Source organism: Centruroides sculpturatus, unplaced genomic scaffold, assembly GCF_000671375.1.
Source record: "Centruroides sculpturatus isolate CEXI.00-Female unplaced genomic scaffold, Cexi_2.0 scaffold700, whole genome shotgun sequence".
Classification (NCBI taxonomy): domain Eukaryota; kingdom Metazoa; phylum Arthropoda; class Arachnida; order Scorpiones; family Buthidae; genus Centruroides; species Centruroides sculpturatus.
The window spans coordinates 313,970-333,260 of NW_019385123.1; the positions used below are offsets into that span (position 1 = coordinate 313,970).

Here is a 19,291-nt window from a genome sequence, read left to right on the forward strand (position 1 = left end):
AATAACTATATAAACCTACGTTAATATGTATTTCTTGTACACCGTTTACTTCAGTATATTCATTTTAAATTTTATTTTAGTATATATTTTAATATCACATATTTAATTTTGATCAATTTTCACTTTTAGATAGTTCATAAAAGCGTTTTTATTTTAATACTTAAAAATACTTTGACTAATTTTACACTTGTAATATTANTTTTTTTTTTTTTTTTCATTATACCGCATTTATTTTCTTTGAAGATCTTAGGAATCACACATTATCTTCAATATTCTCTCGTTTATTGTAATTGTTCCTATTATAAGATTATAGCCTACCTGTAACCTGCTTATATTTTCCGTATACTCAGCTAGAAAAACTAGCGAAAGAGGTGTTAATAGTGAATTTAATGATATTAATTGTACTGTACAGCGTATAAATTCTTCCCGGTTTTCATTAGAAATTTTAAAAATTCGATTTTCCCCCACTCATAAATTACTAAGCGAAACGATCGAGAATTAACGATCTTACTCGAAACGTCAATATAAATAGGAAAGCAGTTTACAGGAAATTTTCTTGTGCGTGTTGCAATTTTTAAGCTAGATAGGAAAATATTAAAGAAACGGCTGTAATTCAATTCGACCGGCATGATATTCCTTACTCCCCTTTAGTTCAATGGTGCACTCCGAAGAGAGATTGTCGTCAATCGTTGTCATGGCAACATAGAAAACCGCATCGAAGAGACTCCTAAATAGTGGTACTGCTACTGCAGGTTTGTAAGTTAGATATTTAAGTCGAAAGGTTTTTCCTCGGTTTCTTTTCTTCTGTGAGTAAATTGTTCGTACCCTTTACAGCATTGAAGTGTCGCTGTTGGATTCAAACGTCGCCCCTTCATTCATGGATTTCTCATTTTCAAGATTCCTCCGCATTTCCAGATTATGACATCAACTAAAGGATGGTGTAGGTCATTGATCTGTTTTTTTTTTTTTTTTAAATCCAATTTGAAAAAATAATATCCTAACTCTTACATCTCTCATTGCTGGTAGTTGATAATGAACGTGTCTGAATAGTTTTCTGTAATGAGTAATGCATGCAGGTAGAGAAGATAACATCAGTGGAATTTTTGGAAATTCACGTAGAACGTATGAGTAACTAATTACATTTTCCTACGTGAACACTTTATAAATAAATAAAACGTATAAATTATTTTTATTATTTAAAAAATCATCAGTTTCTTATATGCATGATTAAAAATGGGTGCGTTTTAATATCAAAATTGAATTTATAACAGCCATCAAAATTGAATTTTATACCAAGTAATTAAATATAATAGCGTATTAAACAAATTAAGTTCAAACTGTATAACGTTTAACAATTTTTTAAGACTTTAATAAAGGAAATATGTTTATTTTTATTTTTTTAAAGAAATAAATATGAATAGTATTTGTAAGCCAGATTGATATAAAAATTCAGCAGGATTGAATAAGTTATATTATCTTATTTTAGGATGTGCAGAATGTGGAGGTTCGTTTTATTGCTGGGATCAGTGCTAACAGTTGGCGTGAACTTGGCTGAAGCAGAAAAAGAGTAAGTAATACCTGGAATTTTAATAAATGTAATTTAATAAAACGAAATCAGTTCAATTTGTTAATATTATAAACTTTTTACTCCTTTTAAATAAAAACAAATACACTTTCTAAGAAAAACTTCAAGTATTTATAATTTGATTATTATATAGTATAAAAATACAAAATAAATATTAAAATAATGCACATAATATCAAAAAATATTCATATTAATTTATATAATATTAATGTTTATGTATAAAATAAAACATCTAGTTACTTTAATTTTAAGAATTCTGTTAATGATTTCTTATCAACCATTTAATAAAATTATTAAATCATACAGTTTAAAAAAAATAAAGAGAAATTTTAATTTAGAAATTTATTAAATTAAATTCAAATTGCATTAGATTTTGTATTCTTGTGTAGTGTAGGAATTAGCTTAATTTAGTTATTTTCAAAATTATATATATGTGTACAGTTCATAAACTATAGAGATCTGTAGTTATATATAGTTGTATATGTATAAATATATATTTTTAGTTATAATATAATGTGTAATTTATATATATCTATATAAACTACAGATTATATAATATCTACAGATAACTGCATAAATATATGTATATTTATATAACTATAATAGAATATGACATATTTAGTTTTTACATATTTTTATAATTATAAAATGAATTTTTAATTAAAATTTTAATAATAGTATTAATATACTAGTTTTTTGTAGTTCTAATAAATAACCTTGTAGTTATCAGAGTAACTATTATAGAATAGAAATGGATAGATATTTTCATGATATTAAGAATAAAATTGATAGAATAATCAGCAAGGAGGTGCAAGAACAGAATAAAATTCTGAATTTAAATAAATAAGTACTCTTAGTTATGGCTCACTATCTGGTGTTGTCAGGAACAAGTATGAACAATCTTCTGTATTTGGAGTTTGGGCCCCCAGATGTTGCACAGGACCACAACCACCAAGGTAAGTTTGCCTGCCTCCTGCTCGAGAAAGAAGGCATTAAGAGCCAAAGTAGCTGCACTTATACAATGAAAATTATATTTTTATTTAACCAATAACTTAATGGTTCCTCAAACAATCAATGAAAATGAAATATGAAATAAAACTTACATAATTGATAGTTCTAACAATTATAACTAAACAGATTACTCTAAGAATTTATGTAATTGAGTACAGAATTTTATTCTGTAGCAAATTTATGCTAAACGAGGAATTTTATCCAAAACATAAATTCTGTTATGTTTTTAGAATAGACTTCTTCTTAGAACATTTACTAATATTCTAATCTGTTAATCTGTTTTAATTAAATTATTTTTTTAAATAATAACGTGAAAAGATATAAGTAGAATTATGTTGTATTATATTTTATTAATTATAGAGTAGTTTTAGTAATTATATAAACATTTAAATATACATTTATGACTAATTATAACTGAATAATATATTTTCGATGGGAATAATTAAAAAAGACAGTCTTTTATATAAATGAGAATTGTTTCGGGAACCAAATCGCTTGTTTTATTTAATTAACCATTCCTTTTTGCATTGTGTTGAACCCATTTATGCGTTAATAGTTTGTTTTTTACTAATCAAATTCTAGCTTTTTTTAATATATTTTTTTATTAGCTTAATAGAATTATAGTTTAACAGTAAATTTAAGATTAGTATTAATGTATTATTATAGGCCTAGAATTGAGAAATGTCATATACTTAATATTCAATTAAAATCTCCGTACGATCACGCAGATACGTCTATTAGCAAGTAAAGTATAAAGTATAAATTATCTGAGGAATGTAAACAAAAATTATGAATTTGTCGGAAAGCCATTTATCAATAATCAAGTCAGTAATCTAAATATTTCCTTTTAAATTATGTTGTTATAAATCTTGAAGTAATAGCATCATTATTACATCTAGTTAAGAAATTTTTTATATAAAAATTTTCGATGCATTTAAACGATTAACCGCAGGAACGTTGGTTAAAGAATTAATACAAAATNATAATATATTTAGAATGTAAGATTGGAGTTTATCCTTTAGATGTAGTGAAGTAATAGAGAAAATGATTAACTTCCAAATTTGAAAAGGTTATTCATTAGTGATTTAATAATTGTAAAAGAAAATATTGGTCTACAGCATCATTATTACATCTAGTTAAGAAATTTTTTATATAAAAATTTTCGATGCATTTAAACGATTAACCGCAGGAACGTTGGTTAAAGAATTAATACAAAATGTTCTCAGACATTCTTAGAATAGTTTTCTCCAATATTAATTATTCATAAGTCGGTTAGCGATGAGATAATTGACAGGACATTTCTCTCTAACAGGATGTAAAGCCACGGAAGCCATATTTGTATTAAGGAACACTTTACAGGTTTCACATCCGACTACTTCGTTAAACATCAAGAATTAAAGTTTAATATATATATCTTGCGAGCATTTACACACATTATTACCCACTAAGTAACGATTTTAATATCTTCTTGCTATAAGCTGAAATACAATTGAAACGACCACAACGAATTCTCGAAAAATAAAGTCGCTTTTAATTTGAGTTATTATTGTATTTTTAAGTATATCTATTGAATGACTATAGTTTATAATTATCCTATTTAAATAGTGCAGCATTGTAACGACAACGAAAATGTTGATTTTACTTTTTTGCAAACAAATGATTCATTAAGTGTAGTGGTAAATCAACGTTATTGATCTTTCAGTCAATTTATCTGCATTAACGTTACTCATTTCTTTATCTCGAATTATTTTTTTAAAGTAAAATGCACAGCATCATAAATTTAATAGATTTGAAGTTGGTTATTCTTTATACAAAAATTCAACGATACACCAAGTTTTATTTCCGGGAAAAAATTTCTTAATCTACACCATTTAGATCAAATTTGTGGTGTTACTTGAAAAGAATAATATAAGTAGACTCATAACTTACAAGGATTGATAAAATATTTTTGAGAAGACGAAACTTTTAAGTTGCATTTTCCGAAATTCTGTTGGATATAATCAACTTATATACTGTAACTTTTTGTTTGGAAAGATTCTGCAAGTGTTCCTTGAATTGAAATTGAAATTGCAAAAGTTTTTATAATATTTTAAAATTATTTATATTTAAATATTCTTTACGTATGGTTGGAAAATTGTATAAAATTCTTTTAAACAAGTAAGGATAATTGGTATTGTTCTGAGTAGCTAATTTTGTAGTTGAATATAAAATTATTTTAACTATTTTTTCTTATTTATTTAAGCATTTTTAATAATAAAATATTACACAAGATTTATTTTATAATATTTTAAAATTATTTATATTCTATCTGTCAATATGTCCACATTGATAGATAGAATATAAATAACCTTTGATTCATTTTTGTTATTCTATACTAATTAGANTCAAATAAAAAAATTATAACATTTTAAAAGGAGCTGAATTCTTTTATATATTTATTTATCACTGAATTTTTCAAAATATTAAAGTAGTGACATTTTCAGAATTTACTCTTTATAAAATTTGACCAAAAAAGAAAAGAAAAACAGGAAGAAATGAAAAAAAAGAAGAAGAATTTAACTGTAAGGATTTACAGAATATTCAGTAAACATATATCAGAATATAAAGTAAAAATTCTCCGAAGGAAAATCAAATGATTGTTACTGCTCCGTTTCTGATTCAAATTCAAATTTAAAAATTTAGTAGAGGAGGACCATAAATTTAGTTTTAGCGACATATCGTCCAAACAATATCTTCGTTTTTGCTTATGAGAGGAATGGAGAAATTTAAATGTATTAGTTTTAATTGGCGTTATCAGTTTGTCAGTTTTTGTATATATACAAAAAGGACAAATAATGCCGTCTAAAATTCAAACTATAGCATATCACAATCAAAATTTTATCATTTTTATCTAAATAATATTTATAACTAGGTAAAAGTATCTTATTTATCATATTTTATGATTGAATTTGAGTTAAAAAGAAAAAAATTTATAACATTACATACTAAATATCTAACACTTTAATTACTTGTTTTAAGTTTTCGAAGGATATAATTTGAAGAAAAGAATCTAATAATCTAAAGGCTTATTTTTTCATAGGTTTAAAAATTAACTTTCACAAATTTCTACAAGACAAATATATAAAATAATTTGGAAAATTTTATAGATTTTGCGTATTCTTAAGAAAGCAAAAGTTGTGGGACAGACACGAATGGGAATTCCATCATGCTACTAATAAACTTTTCCGTGACTGGATTAAACTTTCATATCTGATGAGAACATTATATAGCACGGGTCAATATTGTGAAAAATTCTTCGTGACTGGATTTATGGCTCTTCTCTTCCACGAGAAGTTGTTTCACTTGGAAGAGAAGCACTCTATGATCGGAAATATTATTACTTTCCCGGAACTGATTACGTAAAAACATTTTTATTTATGCTTCTTCATAAATGACATTCTAAACAGTGCATAGAAATTATATTCCTCTTCCTATATTAAAAAGTAGATTAACGGTCAGTTTTATGCTATAAAACTTTAAAAATATGGCTAAAATCTCGATTAAAAACTGTATATAGGCCTATATTTAAAATTCGGCGCGAACATTAATTTTTCTACTTTCTGACTTAACGGTTATTTCTATATGTAGGTTTAATGGATTAACTGACAAACAGATTTTAGACTATCTTGTCGACAAAACGCGCTATGACGAGAGAATGAGACCTCAAGGTAAGTAAGTATCTGCAGTTTTATATTTTTCTAAGTAAGTTTGAATTTATACAACTCGAAAAGCTTACTAAATTAAGAAATATTATTATTTTCTCTATAAGGTATCACGTTTTGCTGATCAGAACAAACAATCTATATTAATATAATTGTCAAAGGAAATAAAACTTGATTACATTTATGTGGGAGAAATCCCAATCGAATTGTATTGTGACAGTTGCGAATGGATTGACTCTCGTTTGCTTGCTCTTTGTGCAACTGTCACATTAAGGATAAGGTCTCGTTGTTCGATTGACAGCCGGAAAGTTATCTGGAAAATGTTACAGAATAGCTTCTAGGCTGTAAAATCTGCTTTCTGAATTTTAGTCTTTTAGAAAAGCTTTCTATCAACAAAAATAGCTGAAGTTTCCTTGTGAAAAAAATCGCTTGAGAAACAACATATTTAAAGTTTAACAACATAAATGAACTTTTATATAACCTTTTAAAAAAATATATAATTCAAAATTTTTTATTAGGAAAAGATGATGAAATGTCACAAAATTCGATTATGAAAATATATGTTGCTGAAATCGCATTTTGTTTGATTGTAAAAAAATTCCCTTTCCTTTCAATACCATTATATTTTATAAAATAGACAAATCGTTATACAAATTTAAGATAATTTAATAATATATTTAGAATGTAAGATTGGAGTTTATCCTTTAGATGTAGTGAAGTAATAGAGAAAATGATTAACTTCCAAATTTGAAAAGGTTATTCACGCGTTTTGTAATAATTGTAAAAGAAAATATTGGTCTACAACATAGATTACTTTTATTAAAACTCAGCTTAAAAGATAACGCAACTTTCAATTTTTAAAGTGTGTGTATGTAATACCAAATCAAAATTTAATAAAAGCAACATATATCAAAATTTAGTAATAAACTTTTATATTTAAAAAATAAATAAATATTTAGGTTTATTCATGAACTATTTAACTTGTATTCAGTCCTGTATAAATATACAAAAACCTTCATCGATTTTATCTATATTTTCTGTATTTTCTTCAATCGATATTTACAGTTGTATAATGTACGTGTACTATACGTTTATAGTTTGTGTATTCTAAATAAAATAATGGTTAAACCTCTAATCTTTATAATAAAAAAATTAATTCTTGTTCGGAAAAATTTCTCGATTATTTTAAAATATATATTTTAAAATTTATATATAATTTTTCTGTTCTGTTTACAGAATTAACAATTGTTAACGTCACCGTCCTTATACTTTCCTTGTCATCACCTGACGAATCGAGTTTGGTGAGTTTTTAACTATGTAAGAAATTTATAATTCATTAAATCAATGAATGAATAAATGTTTATAAAACTATGCTCAATAATCTTGATCAAATATTTTAATGCAAAGTTAATTATGAGACGTTAGAGAAACTTTAAGGGGATTATTTAAAAAATGAGAGCGCAATGAAAACTTTCAAGAAAGGAAGGGGAAAAAAGGAAAGTTTTGTGAGAACAGGCCAATACGCCGCCTTGGCTTTTAGCCAAAAATTTGTGTAGGATCTTGTTTTATAGATAATGAAAGCAATATGAAAAATGCAAAGAGACGTCAGATTGTTAAATTGTTCCATTACAGTCCTAAAATAATTTCTTTAAATTTTAATATGCTAGTAATTGAAGTTTTCATTTTATTAGGAAATATAACTTATTGCTATGTTTGTAGCAAATCTTATCTGTTTCCTACTGGATGTCGAGTGTTTGATGAGATTTGTGAATTTATAGCATCACGGGAATAAAGGCTGCTATGCTAACCTAGTACATGGAAAACATGGTCCGATAATTTCCACCTTAAATCGTTTACCTGTTTATTTCTTCCTTGGGAGGTCTTCCCACATTACTTTTATTAAACAATGTTAGGTAGATGAAATTATTTTTTAATTTTCTTTCTATTAGTTTACTTATCACTGTATTATTGTTTAAAACGATAAAATATTATTACCGTTTGGAACTAAATAAGAATTTAAATGAAGATAATTATTATTTAATAATATAAATTTAAAACTTCGTCTTCAAAACTTTTAAACAATCATTTTAAAAGCTATGAATACATTATTTCTATTATTAAAATAACTGTAGGACATGAATAAATAAAAATGTTAAAGTTGGAGACAAACTGACGATGTAATATTTAAAATGCTATACAATTAATCGATATAACAGTACGAATATAGTTTTTAATTTAATAAGCAAACATTTTCCTTTCAATTACTAATTAAATTTCATCAGACTTAAGGATTCAAATTTTCATCAGAAAGGCACTGAAATAATTAGAAGCTTTGCAATAACTTATTATCTAATTAAATAATATTTGGATTAATCTTTCAGATGAATTTTATCTGAACCTGCTCTAATCAATGTTACATTATTTTTCCGATAATACTTAATAATCAGTTTATATATTTAATAACTATATAAACCTACGTTAATATGTATTTCTTGTACACCGTTTACTTCAGTATATTCATTTTAAATTTTATTTTAGTATATATTTTAATATCACATATTTAATTTTGATCAATTTTCACTTTTAGATAGTTCATAAAAGCGTTTTTATTTTAATACTTAAAAATACTTTGACTAATTTTACACTTGTAATATTATTTTTATGAGTGCTAGAGTTTTTAAAATAAAATATTTGTTTCTTTAATGGTTTTTAAATGGCTTTTTAAATTGTTGAATTATTTTTTCATTCCAAAATCTAACTTATATTAATAATTTAGGAGAAAATCTTTTCTTATTAAATTAAATTACTCAATATTGTATATAATTGAATAATATTATAATTGAAAAAATTATTATTGAAATTATAATGATATTTTATTATATGAACACCTAGCATCATTTAAAATATTAAATTTTTGCTTTTGAAAAACATTTTAAAATATTATCCAGTGTTTTAGTACATAAACGTGGTAGAAAGAAGTTTGCTTTATTATCTCGTCACTGGTAAAAGCCCTGTTCATAGTTTATTTATTAAGATAAATTGAACATTGTAATCAGAATTTAAGTATTATTCAAGTTCAATCTTCTTTAAATTTTGTCATCTTCTAAATCTTAATTTTATTATCTCAGAATCATCTCTGACTCAAAGCATAATCAATATAAATGTATTTAATAATCTATCTAGAGCTAAGTTTATAATAGTCACAATTTAAAATAGGTAAGTTATAAAGAATTAAGATTATTTATTTTAAGGATATAAGGAATTAGTTACAATTATTAATTTCATAATTTTTCAAATTATCTAAATAAATTTTAACCGAAAATAAAACATTAAGAGACATTTCACTTTGAAAATATACAAGCTCGTGTATATAAAATAATAATCTCATTGTTTGTCTAGATAATATCCGGGACAAAACAGTAATAAAATAAATAGATCAGTTACAACAACACGAATGACATGGTATTATTAAATTTCGAAAAAAAACACTAGCCACATGTTTTACGAAATAAAGTTTGTTTTAATATTCCTATAAATGTAAAATCACAAAAATTCAAGACGAGCAACTGAATTGATAAATCGAGAAAGCCTCACTTATCCTATGACAATCGGTAAATGTCGCTTTCAGCAAGTTCGTGACAGGTGTGATAATGTTAGATAATGTACAGACCTGCATGAAAATTATATTCCCTTGATATTTATATTTGGTTAAAGGTCATTCATATTTAACGAAGAATATTGACAAGAATTAGTGACTATGACTTTTCGGTAACATTTTCCAGGAATTTATTTTTTTTTTTTAAACTTAAGTTTCTATTTAAATTTTATGATTTGTATTATAAAAAAACTAAATTAAAGCAAAATCACAGCCTATTTATTTATTATTGTAATTAATCGTCAATGCTTTCTAAAACAAAAAAATTAAAAATCTTTGCTGAAAGAGAATTTTAGACTTTGGGTTCGTATTATTATTTTTCTAATAAAGAACTATTTTTTTCTAAGCAAATATTTGATTTAAAAAAATATTGTATTAGAATTATTTGAAATTTCTTTTAAAGGAATTTTCTCAAGTTTTCACTGATGGCCATTTAAATTACTCATTTAAAATGACTAATATCTATTTGATTTCACGATCGCATGTGAACTACAAGTACTACAAAGTTATTACGAATAACTCTATCAATAAAATCTTGGTAACAGCTTCCCCAATTTCAACAAAATTGAAATATTTTTATCTTCTGATTGATATTTTAAGAAACGTAATTCCTTCTACAATGAGAAGTTATATGATTTCGTTCGTTCAACAATCGAGTAGATGAAATATATTGCAAATTTAAGTTAGCGAATACCATATACCATTTAGATATTAGAATGATTGAATGTATTATTCATGATTATTCGATTTAACACGTGTTTTGTAATGACAAGTTTAAAATTATTTTGGGGAGTAATAGCTATTAGAATTGAATCTAATGTCAAGACCCAACGATTATTCTTGCACGTTTTTTGATAAGTTTTTAGATATTTTTATCTCATTTCTTGCTGTTTTATTAGAATTTTTATTGAAAGATTTATATTTTAAAATTATTTATATTCTATCTGTCAATATGTCCACATTGATAGATAGAATATAAATAACCTTTGATTCATTTTTGTTATTCTATACTAATTAGAATTTATCTTTGTAATTTAGATCTAGAGTTTGCATTTGTTTCAACAAATAGTGCTGTATTTTTATTAATTTTTAAAAACTTTTGTCTTTCTCACACTAACTTTGCTTTCAAAGGCGATTCAATAGGTATAAATTAATTCACTGAAGAGGAAAGTAACAATAAGAGAGAAAGAGAGAGTTATTGGCGTGGGTAATTTTCAATAAATTTACATATTATTTTAGCATTTCATCAAATCATAAAGCTACTAGCTTGTTATTCTACTGGTGATTTTGAATATTATAAAATTAATGACAAAATTAATTCCTGTAGAACATGAATTTTATCGATTTAATGGGTATTCAGTGTTTCTGTTTATATATTACTCAATATTCGCATTTTATTTTATAGAAATACGAAGTTGAATTTCTGATGCATCAGTACTGGAGAGATCCTAGATTAAAATTCGACGATGGAGGGGAGCACCGTTACCTGAACGGTATGGAGCATACAAAAGTGATCTGGCTGCCTGACACGTACTTCATCAAACATGGAGAGTTCAAACATCCTCTTATTCCCCTGGATATAGGCTTGAGGATATATCCGGATGGCAAAGTCCAGTATTCCATGAGGTGGTAGAGACTACACAAAACATTTAGTAATAGTTAGAGGTAAAGTTCTGGTAGCGATTACACAACGAAATCATGACAGAGAAAGACTGAAATGTTATTGAAAGTCATGTGATTTACGGTTAACTCCAATAAATTGGGATAACATTAGATGACAAATGGATTATTATTATTACTATTATTATTATAGATTAAGACCTAATCGTATTTAATTTATTTAATGTGGACTTGATCTCGTATGTCTTTGTCTCTTCTAATGTGTAATGGCAAAAAAAGCGATTTGATTGTATAATAGTTATGAAATATATTCATTATGTTTATGCAAGTATGTATTCTTTGAAATATTTTTGATATAATAAACATTTATAATTTCAGACGAAGCATGATACTTAACTGTCAGGGTAATTTACATATATTTCCATTTGACAATCTCAAGTGTCCCTTTGCGATTGAAAGCGGTGAGTTTTTTTTTAAATTATTGATATTAAAACCATAAAATAATAAATATAGAATATATATTCAGTGAGTAGAAGTTTAATTTAATATTTTAATTTAGTATTTTATTATTTTTTGAAAATATATCTCACTTTTCTCAAAAACATAAATAAATGTATAAAAAAAGTAAATGTTTAAACGTGATTCGTGAATAGTGACATATTGTGATATATTATATATTTAATTAGTTCTTGGGAAAGGTTATGTAAAGAAATATGACCATATGAAACGTCAAAGTATATAAGAAGTATTGTTAAGATAAATCTTGGATAGAATAGAGAGGAACGTGCTGAATAAATTTTAAGGATTTTCTGACTAGAAAGAAATCTGATTGTATTACTACAAAGGTGACCTACCAGCGTGAAAATCTGCTTTTGATGCTGAACCTCATTTCAACTTTTTAAGAAATGATTGTCAGTTGATTTATGTACTGTACCGTACAGTAAGTGAAGTACTGAATAGTATATATAAAATTACTTTTATAAAGTTAATGTTATTCAATGTAACAACTAAAAAGTGACCAAAGATTTATACGATTGTTTATCGTTAGATTTAAAAAAAAAATCGTTTTTTAGTTGAAGATCTTGTATTTAAGTACAGTACAAATATATAGCCTATATTATATTCTTTGTCGAGATTGATAAATTGATAACTAGAAATCTCAAAGAAAAAATATTATTAGCTATTAATAGCTGACCTACATTTGGATTTAGCACCAATTCTTAAAAAAAAATAAATGTAGAGATGTTATTTCATTAATATTTTATTCAGAGCTATTTTTGATTTATAACCTTCTTAAAAGAAAATTTTTAAAGAAAACGAGTTTAAATATTTCAGTTCACTAAATGAAAAGTATCCGTAAATTAATTTTATATAAGGTAGATTTTCATTAAAAACTTACCTTAAAATTACTGCGCCTATTAAATCCATATTGTAATTTTATAAATATTTATATACCTGTATATTCTAAAATTTTATTTAAATAATAAAATCAATACTTAAATTATTTACAGCTATCAATAAAAATAATAGATGTATGAATTCTTCTTTGTGGATATGGAAATTAATCTGTTTTGAAACTAAATTATAAATCATTTGAAGAAAAATTAAAGGCGAAATGAATTAGAAAAAATGATATTTAAGCATAAATTTACTTAAATTTAATAATTAAATACAAGCTACATTGAGATAAAAGTGACCATAGAATCTATAGAGAGACTATAGAATGATTAATAAAAAAGGATACAAACCATTATTCAGCTTCGAAAATGAGCATAAAATGTAAAAATGCATTATTTTATTTGGATTTTCCATATTGTAAGGTTTGTGACATTATTTATGACAAAGTTAATCCTGAAGATGAATTTTGTCATAACCATGTAATGATTTTTCAATTGTGTTTTCAAGTTTAACTTAAAACGATAAAAATATTTAATTTATTAGAATCTTATTTAGAGAGAGAAAAAATTCATATATCCACAACGTTTCGTACATTTTATCTGTTCGTTATTAAATAAAAAGCCCGCTAAACTTTAGTACTGTACTTTTCCTATCGTCGTTTGAACTTTCTCAAATCACTCATTTAAGAAAAACTCAAACGAAAGTGCTTCTTTATTATTATTTCTTCAACGATTTTGTATTACGAAAACAATAGTTGTGTTAAACTGGATAAGTCTGGTTTTAGTTAATTTCAAATATAGTCTATCTTACTAATAACGTAGTGAAGATTATTCTAACTGAAATCTACTCAATATCGTATTAAATTACAGTATAATTCGATTTTTATAAGTATGGATTAAAACTTTTTCCGTAGATTTTAAATACTAATATACGAATTTTTCCTTAATAATTACTGTCAGATCAATTTCTAAGATGTAAGATTCTCTGAAAATTCTTAAATCAAGATGCTTACTATTGAAATGATATACATGAATTTTTAATGTTTTATATTTCAAAAATTTTCATTTCTATAGTTATAGTTTCCTTAAAGCATTTCTTTAATATTTAATTTTGGTCCTTTTCATATTTTGTAATGCCCCAAGAACGATAATTATAAATAATTTAGATAAAATTTATAAATTTGTGTGTGTCGTAGTAGAGAAATACAATATATTTGCATTTGAATTTAATTATTTTGATTTTGATCCAAACTGTATTTAAAGAGATTTAAAACATAATTTTTTCTGTACAAAGTTAATAAATTTATTGTTTTCCATTAGATACATAAATATATACGTTAAAATATAACCTCGTATATCTTTTTTGTCCTTATCATTTATTTATAGAAACATGCGAAAGTGAAATTAGTTTCTTGCGTGAAAAAAGTTAATTAAGAAACTATCAGAATTCTTTTTCGAAATATTCTCTCCTCTCTTCCCATCATACATATAACATTATTATGCAAAGAGTTTTAGAAAATAAAAGATTCTTTGCAAGGAAAAGAATTTTATTTTATCTAAATCTTCATTTTCTATTACGTACATTTTATAATTGGAAATGCAGGCCGTATTATTATAAATACGAATTATTTTGCAAGTTCTTGAATTCATTTTCCTGTAAAGAATAAGATAACATGTACAATACATATATAGAGAGCGGATTATTAATTCATATCTATTTCCAGTGTCTCACGAACAATCGGAATTAGAACTGAAGTGGGCTGCGAATGAAAGTGCTGTCCAAAGTGCGACTTCGCTTCGTCGCCATAACGCTTACCTCGTGCAGAATAGTACAGGTTTATGTGATGAAAAACATACATGGCGTGGTAAGTGTAAAATTTGTCTGTCCAGAGTATTATTAATTCAACTGCATTTTGTTTCTTGCTGATTTCTGGTGTAAGAATACATCAATATTTAAGCAAATACTGTATACAGTAGACCAATATATATAAAATCGAAACGATGTTACTAAATTCCAAATGAAATCAATAATAATATAACAATATATGACGTCACTAAGTCAGATTTGTATTAAAATATGGCAAGATTTATGAACCTATGTTTTATTAACTTTTATAGAAACAGGTCCGACTTTTATAGAAAAATCATAATGGATAATTGAAATAATTTAGTTATTTCTTTTTTCAATAATCATTAATAGAAATGGAATGTAATTACTATTGATTATGTACTATATGTGGAAGGTAATGAAGAATTAAAAATGTATAGTCAGTATGAAGACTCTCGTTATTTAAAAAGTGAAATTGATGGATCACGACTAGCACTTTTGAGAAATCCTCTTGAAGAAAATGATTAACAAGAATATATTAATTTAATAACAACTTGTTAAATGTAATTTGAAATATATTGAGCCAATTTTCAAATTATTTGATTGTAAAATGTTTATAATTCTTACGGTTTTCTATCGCTAAAGATATCCTTAAAACACTTTACAGTTAATAAAACATAGCTTCTTGAATAATAATAAACTAGATTCTTGAGTAGCATTTGTGTGTTTTATTTTTTGCAGAAAATACGTAATTGCTTTAACATTATAGATTTCTGAACCTTATCAATATTTTATAAAGCAATAAATTGTTATTAATAACATATTGATTTAAGCAAATAAATTAATTAAATTTTACATTTAATTAATAATAATTATAAAAAAAATTATTTTTAATAATTTAATTCGGAATTATGTATTTCAGGTAATTTTAGTTGCCTCCGAGTTTTATTAGTTTTCACTCGCGATAAATCTTTCTACGTTAGCACTGTCTTCGTCCCTGGGATGGTGTTAGTTACGAGTTCCTTTATCAGTTTCTGGTTAGACATCAATGCAGTGCCTGCCCGTGTTATGATAGGTGTTACTACCATGTTGAACTTTTGTACTACCACAAACAGTTTTCGTTCTACGTTACCTGTTGTGTCCAATTTAACAGCGATGAATCTCTGGGATGGTGTATGCATGTTCTTTATCTACGCTTCTATGTTAGAATTTATTATTGTAAATTATCTTTATCGAAAATTACCCCACATCACACGTCCATCACCCTCTGCTCCAGCGGCGGAACCTCTCCGGCCTCAGTCTGCTTTATCACAGGTAAGTGTATAGAATCATTTCTTAATATTTTAATGAATTAAAGAAATAAACGCGTTTATGTCTGAATAGATAATGTTAGTATCTGTACCAGACGTCTACCAATTATAGCGATTGTTTGACATTATTTTTTTTCCTAGGGTAACGGCAGGAAGTCGGCGACAGACACTACCGGTCACGACGGAACAGCAGTGGCGCAAGAATTTCCGCCATTTGATAACCATTTAAATCACCGACTTCAAACGGACAAGGCTAGGGCAGCCGCATCCGTGTTTGCTTGGCTGAGGAGGCCCCAGTTGTTTGCCCCGCAAGAGCCACCCACGAGACCAAGAATTGCGAAGACTATTGACAATGTGTCCAAGATGGTTTTTCCAGCTTTGTTCGGTATCTTTACATTTGCCTTCTTCCTAACTTTTGCCCTGATTAAACCTTCCCAAGAGGAAAACTGGAAACTGAGTGGATTTGTCTCACCCATGTAAAGAAACAGCAAATACGAACACAACGGACCAGAAATGTGAAATTTAGTGGCCTTCAGGCGGGTGCCACGACACTATCACGTATATACGAGTATGAATGACGTTAGAAAAGTGCCCGCTCTACTTCTGAATCCATTGCCATCGACTGTATGTCAGCTTTAAGCCCATCATTACAGTAGATATATTCCTCCGCTCCGAAACATTCTTGTGGCTGAAAGTAGAATGTCTCAGGGACACAAGCGAGGCTTTTCGGTTTATTTTCGTTATTCTGCTTACATAAAAGAAGCTCGTCAGTTTTTCAGATGTGCATCAAATGACTTGTGATGTTTAAAACCGATGCCATCTGATAGATTGGTAGATACATCAATTATCGTCCATTGCTTATGCGCGACACGTTTAGAGGATAAAACGTTACAAAATTTTGCTTATAAAGCTCATCCCTAACAAGTAGACAATGCTAAAGCATTTAAAAAAACGATCCATTGCATAGTAACCAACTGAATCACATTAGATAGGTTCATGATATTTACCACCCATTGTTCATCACATACATTCACTAATACTAAAACGCTAAAAGGGAACAAGGACTATCGTGGCTCTGAAAGAAAATCTATTATTTGCAACGAGCCGTAGTCGATGCTTCGTTTCGCCATCATCTGTGCATTTCATTGCCTTCGAGGAAAATTCGTTTTTCCTGATATTAAAAAAAAAATGTACTCGTTTATAACTGCACAAAATAAATCTACAAAAAGTAGAATACGTGAAGAAGACAGTGTTTGATGAAATTTGTGTTGGATTGAACAGTTCACAATAATAGTATTAGTTTCAGTAGTTATCGATTCAAGAAAAGCACTAATAACGAAAAAAATTAAAATATATATATATAATAGATTCAGTATGTCGACACTAGCTGCATGACAGTAAGCGTGACACCTCTAGTGTCAATCCAACAGAATGATTAAATCACAATGCTCCGATTAAAAAAAGGCTCTTGTACTTCATCTTTTCCAAACTATTACTCTTCTCCAAAATTTTATTCTGTCTTAATTCTTTCGCTCTTGCTCTAAGGGAACGAACCATTCAAACTTTTTTGATACGAGTTAGTGAAATCACACATATATACATTACACGCTAATTAAGCGTTTCCACCATTGGGATTTACAACCTAAGAAAAAATTTACACATAAAAGGATACTAAATACACAGATGATACTTTTATATATGCAAACTTTGTAGATATTTGTTTTTATAGTCTTAAAAAAAATAAGAAAAAATTCACCAACTTTGCAAATTTAGCTTCTTGTATAATTTCTTTGTCTGTTTATCAATTTGACAGAATTTTTTCCTTTCATAACATCCTTAAAATATTATTAAAAAAACAAATTATTTCTTGAAAAACGTTCAATAACAAGATGCAATAAGCTAATTTTGCAGATTGCACCACATGTTGCCTGTTCTATTGTGATCTTTAAAAAAATGTGGGGATGTGCATGATGTACAGACACATTGCACTAATCATGTTTCATCATATTATAAAGATGATAATTATCTTATGTAAATATATATTTAAAAACACACACACACACATACATATATATATATATATTATAAAATATATTGATATCGAGTGGTTTTCAAAAAATGGTTCATGTTAAGTGTAAAGTTGAAAACTGTTGTTTGAGATTTATGAGGAATGATATAATGGCAAGCATTGCTAATTGAACAAAGATATATATATATTGTAAAAAAAAACTACAAATGATATGAGAGAATGACACAGACAACTGTACATATATTTTTATGCAGTGTAGTGCAAATTCTCATCAATTTTTCCTAATGCTTGAGTGCCTGTACTTTCTATTTCTTGGTTGTTAATCCTTCCATCTTTGTCTCACAACATCCAATTTGACTGGCCATTGCTAACTGCTGCTATCTGAACTCCTTCCTGAGTTACTGTGTACAGTGAGATTTTAAAGTAAAAATAAAAAATTTCTGCTTATTATTAAATCAGTTTAACCTTTTGAAAATTCTGATCATAATTAAAAATATATATAATTAAAAAAAATAAAATTTCCTAATTGTTATTTCATGCTGTTACCAAACAATATGTTATTGACAGAATGTTCTATGTAATAATGTTGATGTAATGGCTTATTTTAAATTTTTATATAGAAAATTTTCAAAATTTGTATTTATTTGTTTTGTACACTTCTCACTTTCTCCTGTTTTAAACTTTACATAACAATGCCACATCTAAGTTTTAAGTTATATAAAGTAAATTTAAAGTAATGGATAGATAATCATCACTTAGAAAATGTAAAGCCAGAGGAAGATACTTTGGTATATATAGAGCACATATATAGATTCTCTATCAATGTCATTTCCTTCCCTTAATGATATACTTAAATTCAAAAAACACAGATATCTTTAAAGTAAGATAAGACTTGATACTTTAAGACTTTTGTTCTTGACTTTTCAACTTTTCTTTTTGGAAAGAAAGAAAGAGATAAAGAATTTGATCAGAATTTCTTTTTGCTATTTTTCATCTTCCAATAATACAATTCTGTTTAAATTTAAAAGTCAATTTTCAGAATGTTTAAAGAATATTCTTTATATATTTTTTATCTTAAACAACAAAAACTATAAAATTAAAAATACAGATAATTATTTGCTGTAAAATTGTGTATTTCTTGGATAGAGGATAAAA

At 26.4% G+C, this 19,291-nt stretch overlaps 1 protein-coding gene across 4 annotated transcripts; it reads left to right on the forward strand.

Annotated features, from left to right (window-relative positions):
• The first annotated feature begins 248 nt into the window (after window positions 1-248).
• LOC111635091 (glutamate-gated chloride channel-like) lies at window positions 249-18,600 on the forward strand. Of its 4 annotated transcripts, none has more exons than XM_023379960.1 (11): window positions 249-756; window positions 835-940; window positions 1,487-1,567; window positions 2,470-2,541; window positions 6,224-6,303; window positions 7,534-7,598; window positions 11,358-11,578; window positions 11,951-12,033; window positions 14,694-14,834; window positions 15,720-16,111; window positions 16,249-18,600. In XM_023379960.1, exons 2-11 carry the CDS (start codon window positions 936-938, stop codon window positions 16,585-16,587), a joined length of 1,479 nt encoding a protein of 492 aa, XP_023235728.1. In that variant the 5' UTR covers window positions 249-756; window positions 835-935; the 3' UTR covers window positions 16,588-18,600. The 4 variants fall into 4 exon arrangements, with proteins under 4 accessions (XP_023235728.1, XP_023235726.1, XP_023235727.1 ...); XM_023379958.1 differs by having other exon boundaries at window positions 249-752; XM_023379959.1 differs by having other exon boundaries at window positions 249-940.
• Window positions 18,601-19,291: the final 691 nt, after the last annotated feature.

Coding starts and splice junctions, on each gene's coding strand:
- LOC111635091 (XM_023379959.1), top strand. Junction 2,542..6,223: donor ACAGGACCACAACCACCAAG/GTAAGTTTGCCT, acceptor TTCTATATGTAG/GTTTAATGGATTAACTGACA. Junction 12,034..14,693: donor TCCCTTTGCGATTGAAAGCG/GTGAGTTTTTTT, acceptor ATCTATTTCCAG/TGTCTCACGAACAATCGGAA.